Source organism: Suillus paluster (genome assembly GCF_016628075.1).
Source record: "Suillus paluster strain FC165 chromosome Unknown EDB91scaffold_78, whole genome shotgun sequence".
Taxonomy (NCBI): Eukaryota; Fungi; Basidiomycota; class Agaricomycetes; order Boletales; family Suillaceae; genus Suillus; species Suillus paluster.
The window spans coordinates 79,438-101,390 of record NW_024537638.1 but is presented as its reverse complement, the minus strand read 5'-3'; the positions used below and the strand labels follow the sequence as shown (position 1 = coordinate 101,390).

The window sequence follows — 21,953 nt, the reverse complement described above, 5'->3', positions numbered from 1 at the left end:
ACAAAGACCCGGCGGGCCGGACGGAGGTCCGTCCTGAGGCAGAACCGTTTATGCACAGGTACTTTGGAGTTACTCCTCGAGCCACATCGAAGCCTCTACTTGATATGATGCAAGTAGCCCCTTCTATAGTACTAACGAAATTTATATCCATAGCCCAAAAGAACCACCCGCCCGCATAATTACCAGGAAGATTCAGAGTTACCTACCAACTTGAATGAGGCTCTTCCGGACGATGATCCCGGGCCTGAACTTTGTTTGAAACGACAAGTAGCAATTAAGTCAAGGCAAGTATTTATAATCATCATTCTCAGCTAACATGCCGATCTTCTATATGATCCTTCATCCAGGACCCTGACTGTAGTTGTTGCACATGTCCTTTCCGCGAGCGTACAGGGTACTACTGGGGAAGCCCCCAAGGCCAGGTACGGACTTTTAATGAATTGCGTCCTGAACCAGGGTCTAGCCTTAATCAAGCCCTCTATATCGTGCGTCATGCTTGGCGCTTGTCCTGCCGGGTACCGGCAAGTTTCACGTGCGATATATGCCTAGAAATTTACTCGTGCCAAACAGCACCACCCTCTCCCGATGAAAGAGAAATCATTCACAACTTGCACTCTTAGCAACAGCCCTCTGCTGCGCGGCATCCACGTTCCATGTCCCTGTCTCAGGGAACGAGCATACTTGTACAAACATATCCAGTACTATTGCACAGATTCGGAACTGGTAGTAACCATGCAGAAAGTTCAGAGCAATGCTTACTATTCGAGACCGCTATCACGTAAAACAAAAGAACGAGGTGCGCCCAGAGGCAGGTGGGGGTGTCCACGACAACGCGTCAGCCTTGTATCGCTGCACCCTTTATATTGAGCGACTCTGGGACACCCTGGCGCAACTTTGAATTGACATGTTCTCCTTCCCTTAATTCCCTCAATTGCAGGTCATCTGGCCGTGCCGCATGCTCGCTTGCGCACGCTCTTTTGCCGATGACACCCAAGCCTCTCAACCCAAAAATCACAACCATTATGCTCAAAACTGTCGATGCGAAACAAGTCCATCCAGCCGCTCGGAAACCGACCATCAAGACTTCTGGCGACTCCGCATCGAGGTGTGGATGCTTCTCGTTGTACGCTTTGGATACAGATGCCGCTATCCCAGACGTCACCGCAAGTCCTAGCGCTGTAGCGAGCTGCTCACAAAACAGCTCAGCGAGTTAAAAGGAGAGAATGATAGATCTCGTACCCTTGTGGTAACGCTGAAAATGCTACCCGCAAGGGATTGTGAATCTTCATCAAATGTTGCAGCGATTTGTTGGTTCCCTAATGGATACACGATATCCACCCCAACTGCAGTAACATTAATACCATTAGCCTCTCTTCACTGAGAGAAAAAATAACACACCGATGGTAATCATCATAAAAAAAGCCATGCGCCAGAAGCCGAGATCAGGATTTATTAGAGCGAAGATTAGGGTTGCCGCCTGCCCACGATTGAACATATATTCTCAGTCAAGGTTGAATAACTTACCATGCTAACGAGCAAACCGAACAACATTAAGATCTGCGCGGGCACACGAGCAACAAAATATCCCGCTGCAATGCTAGGAATCGCTCCAGCGATAGCCATGGGTATGAACCGAAGAGAAGTTTGCAAGGGATTTAGTAGTTGTACCTGTTGGTAGCTGAAGACCGTCAGTCGTCAATGTGGATGAACTTATTAAAATAAATCAGCATACTATAGTGTGAAGAAATAGTTTAGAGTATCAAAGCTAAACCTGCAGGGAACATGAGTGACTTGGATATTCATGCCTCGGGAATATACTGACCAACCAAAAAATACCACACCAACGAGGGGACCCAATTTTGCTCCGGGTTGCCTCCATATGCTCGGAGGTATGAGAACAGACTTGTTTCTTGATTCCCTCCAGCGCTCGAAGTACACAAAAATGACTAGCAAAAGAATGGACACGGATAATAGGCTGGGGACCTGGGGAGCTAACCAACCCTTCGAAGCTGTTGTGGAGTCGCTCGAATTCAGATCAGTAACGCCTGCTGCCAAATACATGGTGTGCTCTTACGAGAGACTGTATGTCAGAAGCCCAAGGCCAGCTGTACTCAACACCACGCCACCCCAGTCTAAACCTTTTTCATAACGTCGATTCGAGCGATCTTTTGGGAATGCCACGAAAGCAAGACAAACGAAGAAAACAGCAAGAGCAGCTTGTATGTAGAACAAAGAACGCCATGTGGCGCGACTTTCGGTCAAAAGACCGCCTGCAGGGTTTGATGAGGTCTTCATCGGAAGTGTCATTACGGGTAACTTACTAGCAATCAGGCCCAGGATAAATCCCACAGGCTGGCCAACGCCTAGTACGCTAAAGGCCTTGTTCCTGTTTTCCCCTGGCGGAAAGTATGATGAACATAATCCAATCGCAGCAGGAGTGTTAGCAGCCGATCCTATTCCCAACAGCGCCATATCTACGATGAAAATCGTTGAGCTTGGAGCAAAGGCTGTTGCAAGACTCCTGACGTGATTCTCTTGAGCAATCAATCCGAGCATTCAAATTTGCCTACTTACCAAATTGCGAACCACATAGACCCAACTAGGAACATGAAGCGGCCTCCAATTATGTCCCCCAGTCTTCCGCAGAATAAAATCAAGCAACCATATGACAAACTATTGGAGACTGTCAGTATCTATTAAGTCATATCACAAATATTGTAGAGACGTACGAATTCACATTCACCGGCCAGTGAAGGTCAGCCTAGACGGATGCATACCTATTCTGTCATACGGCGGTATGTGCATAATATGAAACATACCTCTTGGAAATGAAGGTCTCTTCCGATAGTGGGAAGTGCGACTGTCACTGAGCCCAGGAGAAAAACCTGGATTCCATATCGAATACTGCCATGAACTGATAATATTTTGGAAACGAGTGATTCATGCTTACATTCAGAGTTGTGACGCCAGAAATGGCAATGACAAATGCAATATCGCGTGCACTCAAGCCCATGATCTAGTAGTTCAGCTCACGTTAAATTGTACGATGGATAACTGTTGAACCCCACGTTGGAACGTCAACAGCATTATATACCTAGGCACGATGCGAAGGTAGTACGTCAACGTTTCAACCTTCAGTCTAGTCGGGCGGATCTGACCTTCTGACTGGAATATGAAACTTCAGCGCAAGTTTCATCATTTGACAATTGATCGATCGTATAATCAAGAATGTGTAAGTTCGGAACCACCGTTAATCTATTTGGGATCCAAAGCCCGCAGCAATGGCGAAACGCCATGCTGACCTGTACAAATGAACAACCTTTTCAGAACAACTCAAGATTATTACGCTGATATGACAGTCCTGATGCAGATTTGTGTAGATAAAGATGTCAGTTAGCTCCTGGCCATGATAACATCATAAGTGCATAGGTGCCTCCTTCTGCGAGCCATTCCTTCTCCAAGTAAGCACGAGCCGCCGACTGCAACAGCTGTCGTTCTAGATCATTATATTTGTAGGAGCAGGCAAATTGAATGACCTCCCCTTCGCACACCATTATGGGTGCGGAATCTGGGAGGCAGATCGTTATACTGCGCAAGCATTGGAAATATGCTTCGTTTCGTCCCTTGACCTGAAGGATATCAAAACAAGGAAATTGTATTGACGAACAGCGGACTGAACATACCTCGTTGTAATATGGTTTATACGTGAAAGCCGAGGTGTCGATGACGTTGTGTCCGAAGAGCTTATTGAGCCCTTCAAGAGCGTTGAGGGCAAAGCGCCGAGTAACACCACCTCGGTCATCGTAAGCTCTACGAATCACCTCCATGTCATGGTGCTTCGTGTCGATCGTGAGGAGGAACCGGTCTTGGGGCTTCAGGATGTTTCCAAACGAGCGAATCAAATTCGCCGCTTCGTCTTCTTCATTTAGCACACGATGTCCCTGATAAATGGAACTTATTACGTACTACGACCCATATTACCAACGGAGCATCCGAGAGACAATAACACCCTGGGACAATCGGGTATTGTAGCAAGCCATTCACGCCCGTTGTCGAAGGTACCCCATAGTCCACCACATCGTACATGCGTGTATCGGCCACGGAGTTCCCCCAATGTTCGGGAAAGCTCGGACTTATCCAGGTCCAGTGCCAAGTATGTGATTGATTTTCTCTGGGCCTCAAGAGCATCCAGTATGAGTGCTGTTTTACGAAGGGCTCTGAGGAGTATCACCAGAATGTGTTAGTCGGATATACAAAGTTGGAGGAGAACAGGTGGTATACCCAGCGCCAAGTTCGACAAAAAGTGCACCATCTGGAATGGATTCCGTTATGTCTGCTGCATATTTTGTCAAAATGTCAAATTCCAGTTGTGTGATATAATAATCAGGCTGATAGGTGATTTCTTCGAATAGACGTAAACCCGTTTCGTCGTAGAGTAACAGGATTGGCAGCTCCTTCTCGTTGTATGGTTGAGCAAGACCGATTGTTACCGCCTGGCGAATGGCAACATCAAATCCATCCGACCCAGTAGATGTGGATTTGGAGCGAATATCGATGATTGGGATGTCTCCCTGGGATTTCCAGAGTGATGATTTGAAGGTGAGTGGGTCACTGGTAGGATGATGCGTCTGGGAGAACATGGTGCACTGAATATTGTGGGGTTTGAACAAAAGACTTGCACGGTTCAATTAGTTTCATGTGGACCATTGGCCACCCTCAAATTCCTCCGAGGGGGACGGCGCCTGGTGATCAGTCTTACCTATTCCAACTCGGGGGTTTTTCGGCTAGTGTTTCGAGATGAACGTCAGGTGTGGTTGTTCTGAGCTGCGCCGTCTTTGAGTGTCTAGGCTCGCCGCATTTAGCAGTAAACATGGTCCGCCCGACTTGTGGCAAGACTCAGTCTGAGCCTAATAGCTTCCTCGGATCTTCTGCCAAAATACAAATGCAGTATCCACTCAGAAGTTATTTCAAATGGAAAGGCAGGATGCAGTACTGACTAAGGCGTCCATGCTAGCGACTCCTTCCAAGTTGAGTTCGTTCGTTCAGGCAACCCTAATTCACAGTCTGCAAAATTGCACACGATGCTAGAAGTGGGGATTGCGACAGTGTTGTTGTTTATGAAACGGCTCCCTGGTTTTCTCCAAGAGGCAATGATGGCACCAACGAGTTGTCCTTCAAATTAAAAGTTCGACGGGGTCTTGTTGAGGTAAAAGTAGTCTCGCACCAGAGCTCACCAGACATCAGGTTCTAGAACCTAGACGATGAAGGTTGTCTCCCATTCGTAAAGCATCTGGTAACTGGTTGACATTCGGCCGACTGCGTTTTCACTTTTACCTCCTCATGTTCCCCTCAGTAGTAATCCAGCATGTTTCTTCTGCCCGCACAGGCGGTTTGAGCTTCCACATATCCCCTGTATTATGTTGTGAGTTGTTCATATGTTTTCACATACCCTGTTCTAAAGTGCAGTATGCCCATCTCCAGATAACGATGTCGTACGATGACACAATCTAGACAGGTGCCTAGTAGGCCAGCGGTTCCGGTACAGCGGACAAGTTTCATGTTACTTACATTGCCACCTTTGCGTACGGGTACTCCTTGGCTGCCTGGGAACCACATCAGGGGAAATGGTCTGCCCGGCGGCGACTTATAGCAACACCGACTATGAACGTTAGCCCGGTATCCACACCAAGACCTATCCTCTGAGGGCAAGGCTACTCATCCTAGTGAGCAGAATCCCCCTGAAGTTCGTTCGTTCGTTCAGGTAATGCTATTTCGCTGGAGGGTGATCCAAGAATGGTGCTGGTACATACTAGTAGGATATTACAGCAGAATTGCTGCTCGCGAACCTCTGGAAATTTCACTCCTCTGTTAGCCGCCTGGATCGGACGCAACGCGATTGTTGATTTGTTTTCACCTGGGTTTAAATGGGCTCAGCTGCAGTAGTCGTTTCGGCTTATCCCAGACCGCGCGTCTGTGCACTGCAACCTGTCCGATAACACGGACGTCTTGGCGACGATAAATTCAAGATAAGGTCTGACTGATATGATAGATATTTTGATCAAGGCACACAGTATACCAGAATCAGACTCACCAGTGGGATAACCGACCTTGTGCTGACATAGGTTCTCCGACCACCCTCCAACAACTTCAAGCTGAACTTCCTCGTGAACTGCATTAGCCCTCCGGAATAGCTGGATTGCGCAGTCCAGAGTAGCCCATCATGTCTGACCACTCTGACACCCTGGAGAAAGCAGAAGTTGCAAAGCCCGAGGCTGTTGATAATGGAGCGGACGAGTTTGAGCTCGCGAGGATGGGATACAAACAAGAGTTGAAGTGAGTGTCTGGTCGCTTCCTTTTACGACAACACACTGAATATACCATTTTTATAAGACGCGAACTGGGACTTCTTCAGGTACTTCGACCGAACTCAATCCATTCGCAAACAGCTAATGAACTAATTGTCTTCAAGAATTTCGGAGTCTCGTTTTCCATCATAAGCGTTATAACTGGCATCCCTTCTTTGTTCTTGTATGGCTTGGTGTGTCACATACTACAGTCTCCTTCATCATTTCCAATGAGTATGAATGTGGAACGTGGATACAGAATACAGGAGGCCCGGCGGTCATGGTGTGGGGCTGGGTGATTGTTGGTGAGCAACCTAGCATGAATTTTGACCTCAGCCTGTACGTCATAACGACTCGTCTCCAGCTTGTGCCACAATGCTTGTAGGACTTGCCATGGCAGGTGAGTCAGTGTCACGGTAACCCAGTATTCGGGCTCATCTTTGTGAAAGAGGTCTGCAGTGCACATCCTACCAGCGGTGGTCCCTACTTTTGGGCTGCTATGCTATCTGAACCGGGGAATGCTCCACTTGCATCTTGGATCACAGGCTGGTTTAACTTGTTGGGACAAGTCGCGGTCACGACTGGGATAAGGTACATAAATCGTAACATCTCAGTCTGAGGATATGACTTTGTTGATGTTCCTCTAGCTTTGGTTGCGCGAATTTCCTTTCTACCTTGTGTACATTCAATACCTCATTCACGCCAACCTCAAGGACTACCATGGGTATCTATGCTGCAATCTTGGTTAGCCAAGGTCTAATCAATACATTCGGTGTCCACCTTCTAAAGTACCTCAACAATATCTCCGTCTGGTGGCATGCCGCCGGTACGACGTCCTTGGTCATAGCCATACTTGCTCGCGCTCCATCGCACCAGTCGGCTGACTTCGTGTTCCGAACATTCATTGACAATACAGGAATTTCGGGCAGCGAGGGATGGGGTGCCAGAGCAAGCAATGAATATGTTTGTGTCATCGGCATACTTATGGCTCAGTACACCCTGACTGGTAAGCTCGATGAGCATCACTTGTCTCTGTCGTTGAACTTGTTGTCAAGGTTTCGACGCCAGTGCTCATGTAAGATATCGTCAAAATAATTTGAAATCGCAAGTGACCACTCAAACCTGTAGATGACCGAAGAAACCCACAACGCTGCCATGGCCGGATCGATTGGTATTGTGATGGCCATAGGAGTGTCAGCTGTCCTTGGGTGGTTCCTTATCCTTGGGCTATTGTTTAGCATTCAGGATTTAGATACTACCATTGCATCGCCCACCGGACAGCCAGTTGCTCAGATCTTTTTAGACACTGTCGGGAATCGTGGAGCAATTGTCCTCATGGTTATCGTTATCGGAGCGATGTACTTCTGCGGGTAAAATACAAGCAAAAAGTTCTGTGCGTGACACCTGACATTTTTTTTTCTGCAGTACTTTTTCGATCACTTCTAATTCCCGCATGATGTTTGCGTTTGCTCGTGACGGGGGCATCCCGGGACATTCCTTCTTTCGCAAAGTGGACTCGAAGCGCGGTACCCCTATTGGAACAGGTACGTGTTCTGTTGTGCCTTCTCCGGCCCTTTCATCGTGACGTCGTCCAGTGTGGCTTGCGTGCACTCTCAGCTTTATATTGGGCCTTCCAAGTCTGGGGAGTGCTGTAGCATTCTCGGCTGCGACTAGCATCGCAACAATCGGTTTATATATATCCTATGGTAAGTGCCTCGTCCTCTGAAGTGACTATCTCAGGTTGAACCTGACTCTTGGTGCCAGCTATACCAATCGCTCTCCGTGTATTCTACCGAAAGCGCTTCGTGCGAGGTCCGTTTCACCTCGGCGCATTTTCTATACCCATTTCTGTCGCGGCAGTTGCATGGATTGCGTTCATTTCTATTGTATTCCTTCTTCCTCAAGCCAATGTGCGTCTTGTTATCAAGTTCATTGTGCCATTCTAACTCTCTCCTGACATTCGTATTAGCCCGTCGACTCTCAGACGCTGAATTATGCCCCGGTTGCTGTTGGAATTGTCATCTTGTATAGCGTTGGATTTTGGGTACTGAGTGCTCGCAAGTGGTTCGTTGGTCCTGTCAGGCAGATATCTGGTAAGTCCGAGCACTGTACACCCCCTGACAAGATCTCACTGTTCCAAGCCGAGTAAACAGGTGTAGCGAAGTAATAGCAGTGCTAGTAGAAAATAGCAAGATATACCAAGCGCCACTGACTGTATTTCCCTTACTCAAGAATATTGTTAGTCCAATGTTGGTGCCAATGATGAAACGTCATTGCTGTCAAGACTCCACCTCCCTCTTCAGTGTCTTCACCTCAATTACCGTCAACTGCATAGAACTGCCAAACCTGGTCATCATAGAAGCTGACGGGAGGGGAGAGGATAATCTGTGCCCATGAGTATGTACAACTTCTCTAGTACATCAGACGAGCTTATTTACCTGGGTGTAGTCGTCTCCGTCAGGTAGCTGCCAGACGAGCTCAGAGTTAGGTGTCTGAATCCTGAGCGCATCGTTTGAGCCTGAAGACACATGATAGAGAAAGGATACTCGCTCATACTCTCCATCCTTCCTCTCGTGGAGTTTGAAAGTGGTTTCGACGGAGGTTCCTATGATCCCAGAGCCCTTGGTTTCACCAGCGACTCCAGCCCAACTGTTGGTGGCGAGGTCGACCAACTGCACCAGACCCTTTTCTTCATCGACGACCTTCAAGTACCACTGCAGAGTCGGGTTCAGTCAAATCATCACCCATATTTTTCAACATCTGCACCAACCAGCATGTTCTCGCTGCCTTCGTTATAGGTGTAACCGACGACAGGAGCGCCGTCAGTAACATTGCCAAACTTCAGATCGACATCTTGGCTGGAATATTGGATGTTGTAGATCACGTATGTACCCGGAACTGGGATAGTAGTCATGGTGGTGATAATGCTTCAGTAGATGTGAGGATTCGATGTGTTTCAACAAGAGCTCACTCTCTTGCGTCTTTTATACCTCTTTGTTGGCCTACTAATGCATTAACTTCGTTTGTCATTCGCTTTACTAGGGGCTAGGAGAAATTCAAGCAATGCCATCGCAGCATAGCATCGTTTGCCATTTCGTACACACCGAGCAAACATTTGAATTTGAGACCAGAGAAGGGATCCCCGAAGCAAGTTTCGCTTTCGATGTGATCGAGAAGCTTCGTATGTTCTGATTTAGCAGGGTTCAAGCAGTCGGCGGTCCTTACGAGGGTTGGAACGAAGCATAAGAATGAATGTATTCGCTCTGTTCCTTGGTGCGAGTGTATGAGAGATTGACTGACTGGGTCGGGCTTCTTCTGTAGACCGGGGAGATTCTCCCGCCGAATACAGGGGTTCCTCTAACTTATGCTTTCAAGATCGTCAGGTTCATGAATCACGATGGTCGTCTTAGCACAGGCTCTTCCTCAATTATGCGTTCTCAATACCAAAGATGGCTGTTTCGTATTTGTCTGGACACGGAACATGATGGCTGCGTTGCGTCTTTTCGCCGACTTTACGTATGTCGACGGCTTCCATGCGGAGGCACCAGGGGAACGTCTGGACTCTGGTGAGACTGGAACGTAATATTAAGTGTTAAACTTAAGTGGTTCGACAATAGCAAGGAAGTATATAGTAAGTACAGTAGACTATCTCATAATGCATAACGTTTGGGCCGGTCCCATTGTGGGGCAGTGAGAAATTGAATCATAATGCATAATGCATAATGCATAGACTTTCGGCGCCATTATGCATTATGAGATAGTACTTTTGGCTGGTTGGATAAGCTTCAAGCATCAAGGGTCGTGTTCGGTTCAAATAATTCTTAGTGTATTTGGACTGTCGGACAATGTACAATTCATCCCACCTCATTCAACATATCTACAATGTCTGCACATAAACGGACAACCCTCGAGGATGAAATTACCACCTCTCTTCAGGACTTGAAGACTCGCAATCGCATTTTTGGTGAACCGCCATCTTTAGACGAGTTTCTCGAACCAGTCGAAGAACAGGAAGTTGTAGATTCCCTTGCATTTGAAGGTGGGGATAAGGCCATTGTTGCTGCAGTAAAACGAGAGATAGCCGAGAAAGTTGGTGAGGTGATTGAGGTGGAATCCGACGAAGACGAGGACACTCAGGCTGAACCAGAGTTTTCTCGCGCTGAAACCCTTGGGCTGTGTCAGCAGCTCGAAGGAGCCTGCCTGCAGTTCGGAAATGCTGACCCCACACTTCCACTAGAGTTGTTGAAGCAAATCCGTCTTTTTCGAGCTCACTTGCGACGTGACGAGCTTCTTCATGGAACGCAAACTACGATAGACTCTTATTTCATTAGTCCTTTAGATACATGAGCGGAGTCACACTATGTCACAATTTGTCACAATGTGTGACATATGTGCTAATGCATAAATCTCATAATGCATAAGGATTTTGTGTTCCCGACATTATGCATTATGAGATAGTCTACTGTACCGCTTTAATCTTGTTCGGATCGGGGCGTCCAGAGCGCTGGGATAGCCTATTTAATGAGACTTTGACATTAGAGGGGCAACTCGGCAGGAAGTATTCTCGCACCAGCCTGAGAGTTTTGATTCATGTAACAACAGTTCTCAATTGACCTTTCAGAAACACATGTATGGGCAACGAGGGCCGTGGCATTGTCGAACTCTGCTTTGAGCGTACGACTTTTCCCCGACGCAAAAAAAAGACCCGACCAGTATTTGCTAGCAACAACCTACCTCCCTTATGTCGAGGTAGTCAGTGACCTAATTCTAGGCCCATCAGGAAAAACCCCCTTTTAATATTAGAGAGAATTTAATCAAATTTGATCAAAGGTGGAAAACCGTGTACCATTTTCTCAAATGTGCGATAAAAAGATCCAATATTCAACAAATTCAGACAATTGTTAGCAGGGCCCCAGAATTCACTACAGTTGGGGAAAGTTATTTGGTACTGGCAATACTAGTATTTTCTGTATAGTGATGTTCCGGCCCGGCTTGGGCTCAAAGCCCCGGCTTAGGCTCGGCCTGGGGGGGCTTAGGCCCACCAGATTTCAAGCCTGAGCCGTGAGCCCAAGCCGGCCCAAAGCCGGGGCTTGGGCCCAAGCAAGCCGCAGCCCATGCACTGAATTGCTGCGATGACAATGCAATGTACATAGATATATATATAAATGCACCTATATGCCAGGAACAATGCAGGTAAGCACAAATGAGTGGCAGCATGCGGAGACAAGTAAAGCAAGGAGCAAGGATACTGTATACATGATCAGTTATAGTTGTAAATCTAAAATAGCGCACACAACAAGCAGTGACTAACAGATATGTAAATAGTTGTCAGTGATAGATATAAGTGAAAAAAGACGCACCTAGCTTGCAGTGCAAACAAGCAGACGAGCTGCAGGGACAGTTGCAGTGAGCAGTTGATCAATAAATTATCCTCAGAGTCACTGAAGACTTCGCGAATTAGCATCTTGAGACCGCCGGCTCTGCTCTTCTTAGTTGCCTGCTGCAACGATAAACAACATCACTTGCGATCGAGTGACCACAGAATTCACAGAAATTGCTGAACACACAATGGCGACTGCTTGTGGACATGTGAAAAATGAAAATACGAAGGGAAGTGGGCGCGATCGAGTTGATTTTAGCTTAGGCAGGAAGGGTCGGTCAAGATCAGCGCATCGTCGAGAGTACGAGTTACAGGAATAAGTTAATGGGTAGATAGAAAAATAGAAAAGCACCAGGGCTTTCGAGCCCACCAGTCGTCGCTCATTGGCGTTAGCGTCAGTGCAATGAGTTGCAGGCAACAAGGGCGCTGATCATGATCGTGTCAGTTGTGGTGCATGGGCGGAAGAACAAGAGACCGTCACAGAGAGGACCGAGATCAGCCCGAGCCGAGTGCCCAATCGGGCAGTACACATGGCAGTTCGCTGCGTACTTGCCTGGTCATCATGATGCTTCCCTGGTTTGGCGAATGTGGCCACCGACGTGACCAGGCTGGTTCGCGGTCATGTACCAAAGCCGCGGCTTGGGCCGCTGGCTTAGGCTTTTCTAAATCCAAGCCCAGGCCTAAGCCCTGCTCAGGCCGTGACTTAGGCCTGGGCTGGGCCCGGCCTATTTGGGCCCGGCTTGGGCCGGCCCGGGGCTTCAAGCTGGGCCTTGCACATCACTATTTCCATATACCATGTAACTAAAATACAGTTACATATGCATCTCAGTCAGTGAAGCTGTTGACAAAAAAAGTGCTACACTGATCTAATACATTGCTCGTAGTCCATTCACATGGAGCCACTGCCCCAAATTTGGGTATTAAGTGGACAGAGCGTCAAATATTGCGGATAGGGATAATGCTGGATTGCCTCTCACCATCGTAAAGGGCATGTGAAACCTTGTTATGTGACAACCATACCAACACTACCTTTGGTGAGTGACCTGGACTGCTAGGTATGTAGTTGCACATGTCCTTGTAGATGCTGACACAGGCAGAATTTCTGGTTTGTGCAAGGTGACGTGAGTACCCACTCTCACTAAACGTGCAACTGCAGCCATCACAGACTGGCATGTTGCAGTGGCTGTAGTGCTTGAAGTGTATGTCAGGATATAGTGGAACATTGAAGTCCAAATTTGTAAGTGTCAAATTTTTCAGTTGCGCATCCAACCGACTCAATTCTGACTCTGATCTCTTGCTCTCACTCTATCAGATTTTTTCGATGTCGACTCCGACCGAAAAGGCTGCTGCAATGCGTGCTGCCAAGCTGAAGAGGCGTGTGGAGGCCACCACTACTCCTGAATCTGCTCCGAGTCGTATGTCATGGTTTTATCAGTCTCGCTTTGTTTTTCTGATGGCCTGATCATCTGGCATTAAGGACCTTCCTGACAATCCAAGGCCACAGCACTGAAAAATCAAGGTGCGCCAGCTGTCTGAGTCAAGCCACATCTTCTGACTCACTTGAGCAAAATTACAGTTTGGATGTCAGAAAAGAAGACACAAAAGTGGGCCGCATCGCGCATCGAGCATGGCTGAGCCTGATCATGCCAAGCAGGCACAAACTTGTAAGTTTGATTAGACTTTTGTATGTTGTCACTAATATGCCATAGTGGACAAAAAAAAACCTGACCCTGCGAACAGACAGAAGAGCAGTGTTACACGGCCAGTGGCACAACTTTTTGAGTCTGACTCAGACGACTTCAAGGTTGATGGAAGCGATGGTGCTGTATCTGATTTTGGAGCCGAGTCAGACAACAAACTTGAGGAATCAGATGATGACAGTATTCTGGGACTCATTGGTGACAAGCTGAAGGCCACCCTTGACTATGAGGTATGTGCTATTGTCATCGATGATTTTACATCCGAGGGTTTTGATTATTCGCATAGCGGCCTCAATTTACCCCACGTAATGACCGTATGTGACATCCTCCTCCTCCTCCTACTAGTACTAATTGACACTCTCGTGTAGACAGCAGCCTGAGCGCTGCTTCATCATTCAGCTGTGAGAAAACGGCTTACGAAGGATGCGAAGTATGTACGTGTGTTATCTTCTGTGGTATGTGTATCATGTTGGCTTGAGTTTACTACCGTCATCTCATCATTTGCAGCCTGAAGGTCGTATTGGCACCATTCGCGGGAACGTCAGGAAGGCTGCACAAGCACATGTGGCAAGCCACTATGGTCCCATGAAAGGTGCTGACGAGAGGGTTGCAGACCTTCTCAAAAACAAGGCTTACATTTATCCTGTGAATGCAAAGGTTCGTAATACCTTTATCGTCTATTCTATGCTTGAGCTGATGCCAGTGGCTTCATACACTACAGGGGGACCCTATCCGAACCAAACCATTTCAAGCGCCGGCGATTTTGGACACCATCAAGGATGCTTTCTTCAGCGACGAGCTCACAGTGGGAGTAAAGTGGCATGATCATCTGACATCAACAATTGATGATCATCCTGATGAGGTTGAGCTTCCTGTCGCGATGGTGGCACTTGCTAGCGCTGCGGTATGTTTTAATTGCTGTGGGTATGTTATATGTATTAATCAATCCCACAATTCAAGGTGTGCTCCGTGTTATGACCAATGTTCACCAATAATGATGAAGGTGAGTTCACAACCACTAGGACTCGGTCAAAGATGATGAGGAACAGGATAGTATTGAGTGTGAACGTCTAAGTCACTACAACAGTAGAAACGAAGAGGTTAAGTCTAAGGAGTACTTACGCTAACTAACCTACTCTTATACATAACATTGAATAGGAGTCTGAAAGAAATCAGCCAATGAGAAAAAGTCGTACAATACTGTGGATGACTAAGTATGACTCATGATATATAAGCGAATGAGTAAGATGGCGACTAAACAGAAACCCAAGTTCTGACCAGTTCTTCTTTGGGAAGCGAGATTGTTCTAGCCCGTGGAGTAGGGGAGCCAATCGGAGAAACCACAGGTGATATGTGAAGAGGTGAAGGTGTGACAAGGTGAGGAGTCATGTGACCGGTTTGGGTACTGGAAGTAGCTGAAGGAAAACCGAGAAATGAAAAATGGTTCGTATTAGGAATTTGTGACACTCCGTCATTATGCAGTACTCCTCCGAAAAATTTGACCGAGACTTCAACTCGGACATGTACGGCGGGATCTATCGAACATTGGTTGGCATGTTGAATGGCATCTTCGAGGCCAGCAAGCGCAAATTTCACGTACTTGTACACTCACTGTATAAGTCTGTCTAGTGAGTTCCAACTTTTTTGACACTAGTCATTGTCTGATTGCATCGTGTTGTAGTGGGTCGAAGCGCAAGACTGAAAAACCTAACACAGCCGATAGTCTCATGTTCCTCGATATTGAGGGTATGGCGGAGGAATGATACTGGTCACTGGTTGTATTGTCTAGATTTGAGATCCAATGGTACTCATTTGATAGCATTGGACAAATTTAAACTGCCTGAAAATCGTGTTCTGATTCACGCAAATTGAGATCTTGCTCTGTTCTGATTGGTGAAAATTGAGATCCAATTGTCGAAAATCCTCAAGGGACTAAAATAATTGATCGAATGCTCAAATCCATCAAAGTCTTGCAGATTCATGCAAGTTTTATCAAATTTCATCCAATTTGAGAAGGAGGTTTTTCCTGATGCCTCCAATGTCATTCTGGATGAGGAGACGGTGTTGATATTCCCCGATGTGAGTGTGTTTCCGCCTGTCCAGCCAATAGAGTTAACCATCTCTATGATCTCCCTCAATAACAGCAGACAGTGGTCATCATCAGCCTATAGTCCTTATCTCACCAAAGTAGTCATCAGCTGAACCGTATGATATAGTGGTGCCGTGTCTCGTAGGTAGCCGAGATTTTTTTGGGGCAACTCCACACAGAATTCCTTGGCAATCCCTACCACGTGTCGCTAATTTGTGCAAAGTTCTGTGTAATATTTCTGTGGACTTGGTCAGGAGGAGATTCTTGTAGGTCATACGCCAACTATTCAGGATTGACGCGATCGCCATCCACAAGTATGTTCTGTTCTATGATCGGTACATTGAATGTCAGTTATTGTTACTAGAGATCATTGATGTCAAGCATGAGTTCTCCTGCAGTCTCCACGCAGATCTTCAATGTGCCGTCGTGCAATGCGAAAATCCCTGCTGAGGACACGAGCTCTGAGCTGGCATGTTTGACTTGGCCTACATGTCATAACCGTACATGATGGCCATTTCACACTCGGAGCCTGGGGATGTACTTCATAGATCAAACAGCAATTTTTCGTGCAAATGTTTCCATTTTTCCACCTGCGTGACATTGACGCCCAACCATACAGAATTAGAAAGCCTACAGAGACATCTATAAAGTATTGATGTCACAATGTCTGGAGTTAGTAGGGGATCTTGCCTCTATGTGATCGACCACTTTCCCGATTGACCTGATTGACATGCAAGATACTATGCTGTGAAGACATGCCTTCACGCTGGGTATGGGAGTGCTAAGACGTCAAGCTGTAGTGTCATTGTGACCAGTCACTCATGGTCAAGGGTAGGGGTGCATCTTGGGGACAATTGATACCATGATAGGTACTGGTCATGAAAGGTCTGCGCAGCATCAGTGAACAGATTGTCCCATTGGGGAACGAAACCGATGTTGGAGTCTCGAAGGGTAGTAATGTCACTACCTGAATCTGCCTCCTGGAAGCAAGTGGCCAAGAGGTCTCTCATCATCCCCATGCCCTTCTCGATCATGGTGTCAACCACATCCATATCTAGGTTTGGAAATGATGTCTGCAAACACATCAATGAGACGACCCTGACAAGTGCAGATACTCACACCACGTGTCAGCACTTTATCATCATCAACATCGACATTGATTGGTTCATCACCCGGGATCTAAACATGAAACCAGACAGAGGCAATGTGACACCATGTATGGCCTGCGATCACTATAGGTTGATCAAGAGATGGCGCTGCAGCGTCTCCAAGCGAAAAGAAAGAAGAGACAGAACGAGCTGATGTCTCCTGGCATAGCATTTGCCATGCTTTGGACCCACGTTCAGGTGTGATAAGGATGATGTTCATCAACAACAACCATTATGACTACGAGGACTTCTGGATGGGCAGCAACTTCACATTTCAGTTTCCAAAGAACTGAATCTGTATCCTGGCGGAAGGCGCATTCGCCGATGATAGGGATTTGCCACCAATGACTATGCTTTCGTGAATCCGGTCCACCATGTCTGGTACAGCAGATACAGTTGCAGACCTCAGCCCATAGTTCGTAGATACGACGGTATACACAGGGTCGTCACGGTGTTTGAGGTCACGCAAAAAGAGAATGAATACTGAATAAAAGCGATCAAATGGGACTTCGTGTATGAAGCTGCGCGTTTCGACGAGGACCAGAAACCAACATCTTCATCCGAGTCCAGCTCAAGTTTGACCATTGCTTGAGCACATTGAATCAGCTCAAGGAGACAATCAGCTAAGGACGCATCACGAGATTCGACATTGCCTATTGCATCAACAAGAAATTTTGTTGTTTTGACGAGTTGTCATAGATGAGGCCAGTATTGTCGATCATGGAGAATTGTGCTGATGACATCAGGAGCAATGGGCAACTGGTTGTTGATTTTCTGCTGCACATCATCTTGTACACAGACACATGATAATGCATCACTACCAAACTGAATGAGCCTAGTATCTTTGGACTTTGTTCACAAGTACATACTGATATGCCAATACACTCAAAGATTGCAAAATCAAGGCGTAGAAATGGGATTCACAATTTTGCTTCATTTTCCGTTTCACTCCCAGCTTCCTTGCTTCGTCATTAAGTTGTCCTCCCCAATAATGAGATGAATTAAAGAAATTGACAGCTTTAGTCGTCTGTGAAATGATAGTCTTCATAGTGCCAAATGAGCAAATGTTGCCAATCATGGTATTCAGGCTATGAAGGAAGCAAGCAAATGTCTATAAATACAGTTAGAGTTTTCACGTTTCAAATGGGTGAAGAAACATAGAAGAACCCAATAGAATGATTCCATGAATTTTCAATGGTATGCTTGCATAACGGAAGGGTGATCCGTCATCAGTGCAATAAATTGTTTGCCATCACCGATCTCCATTCAGTCCATGGCTTTTTTCAATGTAGTGAGTAGGTTTGTGGCATTTCCATGATTGCCGGTCATGTCTTCAAGCGCCAGTACAACAGGGTATTGCTTGACCTCAGTGGCAACAGAGCCATATAGACTCCTCTTCAACTTGTCTTCCCAACCGTCAAGAAGTAATGTCAGGCATTTATGGTCCTTCAAGCGGGATATTTCTTCACATTGTACTCGCGCTGCCTCACTGTCGAGGAGATTATGGGAGAGTGCATAGTGGGATGGGGATGAATATGATGGCTGTATTTCATTGAGGAACCCTTGTAAGTATTCATCATCTCTTGCAGAGAAAGGTATATTGGCATGCAGAAAGAACCTGTCACATTCATGTTCATCATCAGCCTGAGACGTGAACGACGATAAGTTGTTACATACTGCAGTAATTTTAGATCAGCATGTGAAGCCTGTTCATTTGATAGGGGATAATCAACAAACCCATCAAGGGTACCTTTCTTCCGTCTCTTCGTGGTACTCAATGGGGCAGTTTCACCCAAAGCAGGAGTGACTATGAGAGCCTGGCCTTTAATCTTGCTCATGAGAAAGTTACATGCCGCTTCGCATTCTCCAGGTGGACAGTTAGGGCATTGTGTGGCATCGGTAAGGTGTTTTGGCAGATTATTGTCACGGTTCTCGATGTGAGCACCAGGGGAATTAAGCGGACAGTGTTTACATTTGAAATAAGATCTATTGGATGAGTTGGGGACATCTTCGAGACGGTCAAAATTGTCTTCGACAACCTTGGGAAGAGGGCGCCCTCCAGACTTAGCCATAGATAAACACGTAGTGCTAATGTTTATTTACTGGGTAGATACAGAAAGGATTCACATTGACAACTATACAGTTAATCATTAATTCGTCTCACACATCCGCCGGTACCTTTTGTACTTCTGCCAAGTTCTGCCACAGTGAATGGCAGAATGGCAGTAATCTGCCAACAACACTAAGAAGGGATCAATTCACCTTACCTCGGTATCCCTGGCAACGCATAATTGATATTGTCGTTGATAATGTTGGATACTAGTGCATACACCCCATAATCAGTATCAGAAAATTCCTATTACAATGTTCAAATGAGCACTTGTGTTTCGCATCAATTTGATGACAGTCATACCACATACTCTTCCTCAGAATTTGGCTCCATTATGAAATGCAGCACCTCATTACATTGAGCTTGAAGATTTCATCAGCATAAGCATTAGACCATGATGCATGATGGGTTACAAATACTACCCAAGGCAAAGTTGTCAAGACTGGCAACATCACTGAAAATTTCATCTAAATCATCTGCAACAGCGGGAAGCATAGAGGAAGTTAGCTTGATTCTGTTCCAGGTAGATAGGTTGAACTGGAGCAAGTTGAACTTTAGGCTCAGAGCGGAAGTGTTCTTTACTGAATCATGTGATGATGAAGGAATGACTGTCTTCACTCTATTGGGTCTGGTTAGGGGATGATGTGATGTTCGCCATTTTTATTTATGTAATTTCACTCAGACTGCTACGTATTCGCACTTGATGGATATTATTGCCCAATGCTTATTTTTATGAGCGGCACTGGCAATGCACATCATCTGAGCTTACCGTGACAGGGCGAACAGAGTAAATGTGCTGAGTGGATACTTCCGTAGACATCCTTCAGCCTACCACAAACACGCTTAGGTGCCACCCACTATACAGGCAGTCCAGCTGTTAGGTACCGTGCCAACTCAGGAAGCAGAGGGGTCAGGGCTTGGCTTCAGCTCTTGCGCTGCGCCCTTAGCCGAGTACGTGCCCCGAATTTGGAGCGGGTCCGACGTTGTCCGATGGTAGGACGATTGGACCGCTTTGGTCTGCTCTGAGGGTCGTGGAGTAAGAGCTACTAGCGGTGGGCCAACTAGGAGCGGAGCGGAGAAGGTGGGGAGTGATGCAGAGAGGGGATAGGAGCAGGGGAATGTTGGTAGGGGCGGAAAGGCGGAGGATAATGCAGAGGGGTGAAGGAGGATATTTGATAGGGGCGGAGTAATAAGGGAAGGACTTAGAGCATGGCTCTAAGTTGGAGCGGAAGGTCGGAGGGTCGGAGATGACAACAAGTTGAGACTTGTGTCCAGAGGAGGCAAGGTCCTACTGAGAATCCTCACAAGATGTAACTGTGAGAAGACAAGTAATATTAAGACTGAGGAGAAATATCTAAGTACATGATATGTTATATACTACTATGTATGAGGCAGTGATCAGGATAACTATGTAGTAAGGCTATGTACCAAGGATATAGTTTGTAAGTATTTTACATAGGCGAAGACATAAGTCAGGGCAGATATCAATATGTACGCATCGGATCAGTGACCGAGCGGTAATAGGAATTACCGGTCATCCAGAAGTAAGGGTCTATGTACCAATGGGGAAGGTATATATCTAAAAGGGGAAAGAGATCCAGTTGAATGGAGGAGTTATGGAAGGGGACCGGTTGAGCAGTCAAGCGGAAGCGTAGGGCGGAATGCAGACTTGTGATTGGATGGAGTGGAGGATGGATGGGGCGGAAGGGTCGGAAAGCGGAGCGGATATTAGTATCAGAGTGGTCAGATCAGGTATATGACACCAGCATGGATTTTGTGACCAACATGAAGGCTGATCACAAGGAGAGCGTAACTGGGTATGTCTTTCCCTTGGTACCCTTTGTGACAAGATCTCGCTGAGCCTGAGTATAAATATGTCACATTTACCCAGCATTTAATTGCCCCTTCCCGCATTCTTTCATCTGGAAAACATCACAGTTCCATTTTGTCATTCTCAGGCCCTCAAGTACTAAGTAGAGGTCTTGCAATACGGCTTAGCTTGACCAACAAAGGAGGCTGATTCTTATTCTCAGGTTGACTGTGCAAGAATGGCCTCTGCACAGTACTGTTTATTTTATGGTTTATTCATCTGCTGACCCTCAAGTTCTACTAGCTAGTATGTTCTGCCGGGCTAGATTCTCACCATGTGAGCAGAAAGTTCGAGTCCTGCCCACAACATGAATTTCAGGATATAAAAGCGAACTGTCTTCAACCTCCCCACCTCAGAAAGATTCTAATTGACAAATCTCATATAACCTCGCACATATAATGTGTTTCAGCATCTATGTTTGTCAGTGCATGCAGTAATCTTGTACCAGATTCTTACTGACCCCATTGGAGGCAATTTGGTAGTAGTAGTCGAGGTTTCTACATCATGATCCTGACCAACTAAGTTGCGGTCGGACCATAAAGCTACATTGCAATGGAGTTCTGCCAGCACAATATTCAGCACATAAAAGCAAGGCATCTTCCTACCTTCCCCTTTAGATTTATTTGATCCCATATCATATCCTCACAAACAATGCATTTCTCATTCGTCCTCACTGTTGTGGCTGCTTTGGCAGCATCATTATTCGCCAGTCCCATCGACAGCCTCAGTGATGAATGTCCCTTGTTTTGCTTCAGGACAGAATGCTGCCCTGATCAGATATGCATGCCGACATTCTCAGACCATACAGTGAGTATGAGTAAGTTGCATCCTGGATTTAACCACACGACTCACCAGTGTTGTAGGTCATCTGGCAATGCGAGTTCTGAGTGGCATGTCGTGACAGTGAACTGAAGTGAGTCGTGTTTCTGCTTTCACATTGGTGCAGTATGGCTGATGGCACAATGTGTGAGTTAATAGCGGTTTTTGCTTGCTTCTGAACAAAATTCACTGCCACTTGAGGAATGGAGATCTCGGAATAGAGGAAATCTCAAACATCTATATGTAACATATGACTGAAGTACTTATGACACAGTTTTGTAGTCTCGTGTTGGATTACGGAACAAAGTCCAAGCAGCAGATAGCAGAGTGAGACAATACGAGTGCAACCCGAGAATGGGAAGGATGACGCAATGACGTCAGCTGAGAAAACTAATATAAAAGTGTCATTTCCTATACTACACCATATTTTTCTGTCACTATGCTAACCTAAGATAGCCCTCAAGAAGCTTCTGCAAACATCACATGATGGGAC

General features: G+C 46.4%; 6 protein-coding genes across 6 annotated transcripts; 3 read left to right on the top strand and 3 right to left on the bottom strand.

The window, feature by feature from the left end:
- Positions 1–664: 664 nt before the first annotated feature.
- Positions 665–3,259, bottom strand: EDB91DRAFT_813781 (major facilitator superfamily domain-containing protein). Its single transcript, XM_041328481.1, has 14 exons — positions 3,159–3,259; positions 3,069–3,094; positions 2,951–3,016; positions 2,820–2,885; positions 2,730–2,761; positions 2,575–2,673; positions 2,322–2,521; positions 2,075–2,270; positions 1,823–2,023; positions 1,733–1,771; positions 1,525–1,678; positions 1,399–1,477; positions 1,240–1,343; positions 665–1,186 (listed from the first exon to the last, which is right to left on the bottom strand). Exons 3-14 carry the CDS (start codon positions 3,011–3,013, stop codon positions 836–838), a joined length of 1,584 nt encoding a protein of 527 aa, XP_041172593.1. The 5' UTR covers positions 3,014–3,016; positions 3,069–3,094; positions 3,159–3,259; the 3' UTR covers positions 665–835.
- EDB91DRAFT_813780 (histidine-specific methyltransferase) lies at positions 3,260–4,998 on the bottom strand. Its single transcript, XM_041328480.1, has 5 exons — position 4,998; positions 4,282–4,928; positions 3,967–4,217; positions 3,684–3,916; positions 3,260–3,629 (listed from the first exon to the last, which is right to left on the bottom strand). The coding sequence occupies exons 2-5, from the start codon at positions 4,638–4,640 to the stop codon at positions 3,390–3,392; spliced, it is 1,083 nt and encodes a 360-aa protein (XP_041172592.1). The 5' UTR covers positions 4,641–4,928; position 4,998; the 3' UTR covers positions 3,260–3,389.
- A 1,222-nt stretch (positions 4,999–6,220) lies between these two features.
- EDB91DRAFT_1330619 (amino acid/polyamine transporter I) lies at positions 6,221–8,493 on the top strand (the record flags this gene model as incomplete). The annotated part of the gene is made up of 12 exons (XM_041325361.1): positions 6,221–6,333; positions 6,391–6,538; positions 6,604–6,649; positions 6,709–6,744; positions 6,794–6,935; positions 6,992–7,350; positions 7,400–7,419; positions 7,473–7,714; positions 7,770–7,888; positions 7,940–8,050; positions 8,109–8,254; positions 8,314–8,493. The coding sequence occupies 12 exons, from the start codon at positions 6,221–6,223 to the stop codon at positions 8,491–8,493; spliced, it is 1,662 nt and encodes a 553-aa protein (XP_041172591.1).
- An 82-nt stretch (positions 8,494–8,575) lies between these two features.
- On the bottom strand, positions 8,576–9,588 carry EDB91DRAFT_813843 (uncharacterized protein). Its single transcript, XM_041328482.1, has 3 exons — positions 9,115–9,588; positions 8,783–9,058; positions 8,576–8,729 (listed from the first exon to the last, which is right to left on the bottom strand). Exons 1-3 carry the CDS (start codon positions 9,256–9,258, stop codon positions 8,658–8,660), a joined length of 492 nt encoding a protein of 163 aa, XP_041172590.1. The 5' UTR covers positions 9,259–9,588; the 3' UTR covers positions 8,576–8,657.
- A 581-nt stretch (positions 9,589–10,169) lies between these two features.
- On the top strand, positions 10,170–10,800 carry EDB91DRAFT_1159667 (uncharacterized protein). Its single transcript, XM_041319753.1, has one exon. The coding sequence runs from the start codon at positions 10,227–10,229 to the stop codon at positions 10,689–10,691; it is 465 nt and encodes a 154-aa protein (XP_041172589.1). The 5' UTR covers positions 10,170–10,226; the 3' UTR covers positions 10,692–10,800.
- A 1,112-nt stretch (positions 10,801–11,912) lies between these two features.
- On the top strand, positions 11,913–15,187 carry EDB91DRAFT_1085767 (uncharacterized protein; the record flags this gene model as incomplete). The annotated part of the gene is made up of 16 exons (XM_041315939.1): positions 11,913–11,997; positions 12,057–12,118; positions 12,170–12,521; positions 12,609–12,705; positions 12,818–12,845; positions 12,914–12,961; positions 13,037–13,139; positions 13,222–13,243; positions 13,321–13,388; positions 13,434–13,654; positions 13,711–13,738; positions 13,824–13,858; positions 13,932–14,081; positions 14,146–14,328; positions 14,907–15,052; positions 15,106–15,187. The coding sequence occupies 16 exons, from the start codon at positions 11,913–11,915 to the stop codon at positions 15,185–15,187; spliced, it is 1,710 nt and encodes a 569-aa protein (XP_041172588.1).
- Positions 15,188–21,953: the final 6,766 nt, after the last annotated feature.

What these genes read in the sequence shown, in the direction of transcription:
- EDB91DRAFT_813781 (XM_041328481.1), bottom strand. Translation starts at nt 3,013, where the DNA reads ATGGGCTTGAGTGCACGCGATATTGCATTTGTCATTGCCATTTCTGGC. An exon ending in TGGCCGGTGAATGTGAATTC is followed by an intron (nt 2,674 to 2,729) that starts GTACGTCTCTAC and finishes AGTCTCCAATAG; the next exon opens with TTTGTCATATGGTTGCTTGA. An exon ending in AACTATTTCTTCACACTATA is followed by an intron (nt 1,679 to 1,732) that starts GTATGCTGATTT and finishes GACGGTCTTCAG; the next exon opens with CTACCAACAGGTACAACTAC.
- EDB91DRAFT_813780 (XM_041328480.1), bottom strand. Translation starts at nt 4,640, where the DNA reads ATGTTCTCCCAGACGCATCATCCTACCAGTGACCCACTCACCTTCAAA. An exon ending in CGTTGGTAATATGGGTCGTA is followed by an intron (nt 3,917 to 3,966) that starts GTACGTAATAAG and finishes TAAATGAAGAAG; the next exon opens with ACGAAGCGGCGAATTTGATT. An exon ending in ATAAACCATATTACAACGAG is followed by an intron (nt 3,630 to 3,683) that starts GTATGTTCAGTC and finishes GATATCCTTCAG; the next exon opens with GTCAAGGGACGAAACGAAGC.
- EDB91DRAFT_813843 (XM_041328482.1), bottom strand. Translation starts at nt 9,258, where the DNA reads ATGACTACTATCCCAGTTCCGGGTACATACGTGATCTACAACATCCAA. An exon ending in AAGGCAGCGAGAACATGCTG is followed by an intron (nt 9,059 to 9,114) that starts GTTGGTGCAGAT and finishes CCGACTCTGCAG; the next exon opens with TGGTACTTGAAGGTCGTCGA. An exon ending in ACGGAGACGACTACACCCAG is followed by an intron (nt 8,730 to 8,782) that starts GTAAATAAGCTC and finishes TCATGGGCACAG; the next exon opens with ATTATCCTCTCCCCTCCCGT.
- EDB91DRAFT_1159667 (XM_041319753.1), top strand. Translation starts at nt 10,227, where the DNA reads ATGTCTGCACATAAACGGACAACCCTCGAGGATGAAATTACCACCTCT.